A 5,777-nucleotide genomic window follows, 5' to 3' on the forward strand; every position below is an offset into this window, starting at 1 on the left:
TCTGCGACATTTCATCAAGAATCCGCAAAAAATCAAAATCTCATACAATCCATTAAAATCCATAGACTAAAAACAATGCATTAAAATCCCAATCGAATTTCTCTGAATTCTACGACAAGTGCATTAGAGGTTCGAAGCTATTTTATTAAGATAGGCAGAGAGCGATTAAATTTGTTTTCAACGACACAAGTTGTGTTATTTAGAAGATTTTTGTAATCAGGGATAGTTGGTGCTTTACAGAAACAGACCATACAAAAGAGCTTCTTCTACTGCATGATGGCCCAAGCTCAAAAGGCTTGTATGTGCTTTACAGTCCATTTTATCTCTTTCAAAATCTGTCACTGACGCTGAGGTGTGAGTTGAGTTATAACACAGAACCATTCGTAGGAAAGAAATTGTCAAAGTTCTGCGTTTAGTTCATGTACCAAACTCTTTTTTCACGAATCAGAGTAAAACTAAATTGATAATTATATTATATATCTTGAGTTATAATAGTTAATATAAGAAATTGAAAAATATCACTTCATACCAAACCTTCTCTAAAATAGAAAAATACCATATTTCATTTTATATATAAACTAAATACAGAGCATTTTAGACATTAATTTTCACAACTTAGAAAATGAGAAATGAAAAGAAATGAGTAGAAACGAGAATATATAATAATTGACAAATCACCAAAAAATGAAAAAGATATTTTATTTTTATGATAAGATATCTATACATTAATTATCACATCATAAAAGATGAAATAGATAGAAAAATGGGTGGAAAAGAAAGTTTTTATAATTTTCACATTGACTTTCAGATCTATCCATAAGTATATTATAGGTGACACTAAATTGATTTATCTCTTTAAGATAAATATTATTGATCTGGGTGGTTCTGTTGCTGCTCATTCAGAGCCCGGAAGATGGGACTTTTAATAATCAAGTTTGCTCTTGTCAATATGGTTGTCAAGATTCTTCATAGCTATGCCAATGTATGTCAACATCCATCGTAGCTATGCCAATGTACTCTCAACTGTCTGTACAATTGACCAGTACAGCTACAATAAATCCGTTAAGTTTGATGACAATTTGAAGTTCGATGCTAAATTAGTGCAAGCGACATAGATCTGGATGCAACAAACTGTAAGATTGTGCAAAAGTCACTTGAAATGCTTATTACCATTTAAGGGGCCACTTGATGAAATCTGTTGAGTACATAGAGTTAGGTCCATTACCTATAGCTTTTAAATTTTAGGGACAGGAGTAAAGACGATGAATTCATACTTTTCTGATCATTCTTCTGCACTTCTGGTAAGCAGTCCTCAATATCAAACATGAAGCATAAATGAGGGACTCGGGGATGCACTTCAGTTATCCAGCATTTGATGTAGAGACCTTCAGAACTATTTGACTAATCTTCTCAAATAAAGAATGTGCTCGAGCTGTCAGCGAGATCATTTTTCTGCACAATATCAATCAGGAAGCATAAACACACAAGGGACTACAGATTAGAAAGAAAATATTGCGCAACCATTAAAAATTTTACCTAACAAACCGGACCTTAATTTTCCACATTAAATTATTAGAACCAGAGAAATAAAAGATTATTCAGAAAGCCAGCTTTCTTTCCAAACCAAATAGCGTAACATCACTGTTTCATTTCTGCCAAAGCCACGTGGATGAAACAAGGAAAACATGAGACAAGCATAAACCACAGAGAACTATATTCTTGCGAACACTATGGAACACGAATCTCTGGAGAATCGACGCAGACTCTGATTTCCTAGTGTTCTATAACATATACACCACAATTTAGTTTTACGGCATTTATAGTAGCGAGCAGAATCAAAAGTATCACTATATAGAAATCCCAATAATAATGCTATTATATAAAACTAAAACCTGCTATATGATAGCTGTTCAATTAACCTCATTCCATAAGCTATAAGCTCCCTGTGATTCAACACGCAACATTCATAATTCATTTTCTGTTCCAACTTGTTAATTTTTTGTGATCCCCTAGACCAAAAAAGTTGCAAAACGGTCATATTATCAGTCACTCTGACAGTGCCGGAAGATGCAGAACAGTGATTTTTGCCAATCCGGCATGCAATTGATTTTATCCTAACAGTCTGGATCGAAATTATAATATATCCAACACTTTTTTTGTATCAAAAAGAATATCCTTGAGAATTCAGATAGCAAAATCTTTTCCCCAACTTTCCATGCCAATAACAGCAAATTTAACTACAACAACCCATTAGCTAAATGTGATGTGCCAATTCAAATTTAGAAAACTGGAGATAATGTTCCAACTCCAACCATGTTGACCCCTTAGGTAAATTTTTACAAATCCCTGTTTTGTTCTCTATATTAGTGCATCTCCAGGAGCCAATTACTTGGCATAATGGAGTTAAATAGCAGGGAAAAGCTAGCAAGCGGAAGGGGGAGAGACATAAAGGAAGTTTAAGGAAAAGGTAGGGATTATCCATTCATTTTAAGAATATTTGTTATTTTAATTAGCAGAGCCTGACCCTCTCGAACGCTCAAATCTCTATATAAACTCCCTTTTAAGCTCCAAATAAAATACACTTCGTTTAGCTTGTTGTTATTCATAGGGAGGCTGAACCACTCCTTGATCGGAGGTCATTTTTATTTCCAGGTAGAACAGAATTATTAATATTGGTCTGAGTTATATTTTCATTCCTGTTCAATAGTGCTTAATCCTCCTATTATCACTGGTTTGTAGCAATAATATTACTTGATTCTCAGCACCGTCACCATAGATGATACTACTTGCCATTGCTTTTACATAGTCACAATCCTTTTAATATTAGAATATGTAATAGCATTAATAGTCAGAATGGTATAACAGATAATATCAGGAGAAAGAGAGATGAGCTTCTTCGTGAAAGCCTGAATATGCATGCTGAAGGGTATATCTGGAAAAAAGTTATCTGATATATGCATTATAGAGGTAGTACAGAGGCTTCTTTTATTATTTTTCAAAGCTGATTTCTTTTTCAGTATTATGGGAAGCGTCGAAATGCTAGCTTTCAATTCCGGATGACAACTTGAACATAGACCATCCCTAATACACATAGAAGATATAGTATTACAGTCTCTAATCCATTGTCTATTACCTCTAAACAAACGGATGGTATCCCTTTAATTGCTAATAGATATAATTCTTTACTCAGCAAAACATATTACTATAGCAGATAACTTAAAGAACTTTGGAGATGATAAGAAATAACAATGAACCATAAATTTCAGTACCTATTGCAAAAACCATTTGCAGAAAGAAAGAACGGCGGGGTCCTGTTCTTCCTCTTCTTCCTGATCTTCTTTAGGTAATAGCTCTGCTACCATGGATGTGGTCGATGCATCCGCTGAGAAATTGTGAGCTCGCATTTTCTCAATCAGTACAATTGCTTCTTCGTATCTTTTATTCAAAAGGCTTCCACGGATGATCGTGTTGTAAGTCACATCGTTAGGCAAACAACCACTAGTTTCCATCTCAGAAAGTAATATCTTTGCTTCCTCAAATAACCCTTCTAGACAAAATCCTCTGATCATTATGTTGTGTGTTGTGACATCGGGTTGCAAACCTTTTGAAGCAAACTTATCAAAAATATTTCTGGCCTCGTCAAGTTTTCTGTTCTTGCAGAGACCATCGATGATGATATTATGTATTTGAATATCATGAACTATACCTTTACATTCCATCATTCGAAAGAAGGAAATTGCTTCATCCATGTATCGGTTCTTGCAAAGGCCATCCAACAGAATTCGACATGTTACGATATTTGGTTTATTACCTTTTTTTAGCATTTCATGTAAAAGGCTGCGCACATCATTATGTCTACCCATCTGAAAGAGACCATGTATAATGGTGTTGTAGGTTTGAACATCGGCTTTTATACCTTCAACAGGCATTTGTCTGAGGAGATTGATGGCTTTGTCTACTTCCTGCCTCTTACAATAGCCATTTATCAGAATGTTAAAGCTATAACAATCTGGCGCTATCCCATTACTTCTCATGGTATTCAGCACCTCTAGTGCCCTGTCCATTTTGCCTGTTAAACAAAATCCATCCATTAGTGTGTTGTATGTGATTGAATTAGGAGGCACACCTTTCTGGATCATAATTTCAATAACATCTTGAGCATCTTTTGTCCTCCCTTCTTTGCAGTGTGCATCAACTAATATATTATAGGTGTGCAGAATTGAATAGATCTTCCTAACACTCATCTCACTAAATAACCGCTCAACGTCCTCCCATCGGCCTGAGCTGCAAAGACCTTGAAGTAAGCAGTTATAGGTTATAACATCTGGTGATATGCCTTTGTGGGTCATTTCAGAAACAAGATCCAATGCATGATCGACTCGTCTTTCTTTGCACAGAGAATCGATTATCGTGTTATAAGTTATCACATCAGGTTTACAACCTATTCCCTCCATCTTTCTTAACAACTTGAGAGCCATGGAGGTATTTGAAGTTTTGCAGAGACCATCAATGATGGTGCTATGCATAACTACATCAGGCTGAATTTCTCGAAATCTGATAAGCTTCCTAAATAAATGCTCAGCCTCCAAAGGCCTGTCTTGAGACAGAAGGCCCTTGATGAGAGTGTTGTAGGTAAAGACATCGGGCACCCAACCACTCTTGATGATTCCAGCAAGCAACGAAAAGGCATAATCAAGCGTATTCAAGTGACAACAGGAATGGATGGCAGTAGTAAAGGTAACAATATTAACAGGAATGCTTAAAACACGGAATTCTCTAAACATGGAGACGGCAACAGAATACTCTTCCATTCGAACGAGGGCAGTTAACAGTTGTGTGAAATGCACAACAGAAAGGCTAGATTTCAGAAGGAGCATTTTATCGAACAGAAGAAGAGCATCGTCGAGTTTATCGAAACCAAGCTTAGATCTATGATAGAGTAATTGTTTAAGTTCGGGATATGTGGTAGATGGAGAAGGAATAAAGGGGGGTTTAGTAGAGAAAAGAAGAAAATGAGAATGAAAAAGAGAAGGGGTGCTTACAAATACAGTATGAGCATGGAATGGAGTGGTTGTTAGTGTTTGAGCTCCTCTCTTGAACAAAACGGCAGACATGGCTACAAATTCAATGCGCAGAAATCAGATATCAAGAGATTGAAATTAAAATCTTTACCACCTGGACTTGAGAGTAGGTAAATCACAGTGTCTGTGTGTTCTCTGCTAGAGTTGTCATTTTCGAACAGAGTCCCATAAATAAAATTTTTGGATTATTATTTATTATAATATCTTTTTATACTCCTCGCCATTTACATTTGGGGACCGAGCTCGGCACTTGTCATTAAATGTAGTTTGATAATTATTTTGAATTTTTTTTTCTAAATAAAAATCTACTATTTAGACTTTTATACATAAAAGAAAATGTCAAAAAAAAGTTATGCAACAATATTTTATATGCGTTTTAAAATGCATGTATAGTAATTTAAAGAAAATGTAAAGAAATGAGATGGACGGAAGTTTACATTACTTTACTCTCAACATATTTATATACCTTAAAAACTTGTTTTTTTTAAACGTCACTTTACGTGTAAAAAGTCAAAGCGACACTTATTTTGGGACAGAAAGAGTATATTTTAATCAATAATAAAAATGTTTTTTTAATTTAGTCAAATGACCCTAAATTTCCCAACACATTTTTTTGCGATAATTTAAAAGAAGGTATTAAGATAATTTATTCCTTTGGAATAGGTTAATCATAAAGTTTAATTAATTAAGGAAATT

General features: G+C 34.7%; 1 protein-coding gene across 3 annotated transcripts; it reads right to left on the reverse strand.

Moving 5' to 3' along the window:
- Nucleotides 1-780: 780 nt before the first annotated feature.
- On the reverse strand, nucleotides 781-5,241 carry LOC108202738 (putative pentatricopeptide repeat-containing protein At1g12700, mitochondrial). 3 transcript variants are annotated; one of them, XR_010287589.1, is made up of 3 exons: nucleotides 3,270-5,241; nucleotides 1,551-1,652; nucleotides 781-1,452 (listed from the first exon to the last, which is right to left on the reverse strand). XR_010287589.1 is itself a non-coding variant. In XM_017371264.2 (2 exons), the coding sequence occupies exon 1, from the start codon at nucleotides 5,112-5,114 to the stop codon at nucleotides 3,270-3,272; it is 1,845 nt and encodes a 614-aa protein (XP_017226753.1). In that variant the 5' UTR covers nucleotides 5,115-5,241; the 3' UTR covers nucleotides 785-1,452. The 3 variants fall into 3 exon arrangements, 1 of the variants encoding a protein (XP_017226753.1); XR_001803221.2 differs by having other exon boundaries at nucleotides 1,537-1,652; XM_017371264.2 differs by lacking the exon at nucleotides 1,551-1,652 and having other exon boundaries at nucleotides 785-1,452.
- Between the last annotated feature and the right edge of the window lie 536 nt (nucleotides 5,242-5,777).

This window comes from Daucus carota, chromosome 9 (genome assembly GCF_001625215.2).
Source record: "Daucus carota subsp. sativus chromosome 9, DH1 v3.0, whole genome shotgun sequence".
NCBI lineage: Eukaryota > Viridiplantae > Streptophyta > Magnoliopsida > Apiales > Apiaceae > Daucus > Daucus carota.

Excerpts from the sequence above, each read along its gene's own strand:
- LOC108202738 (XM_017371264.2), bottom strand. The coding sequence starts at position 5,114 with ATGTCTGCCGTTTTGTTCAAGAGAGGAGCTCAAACACTAACAACCACT.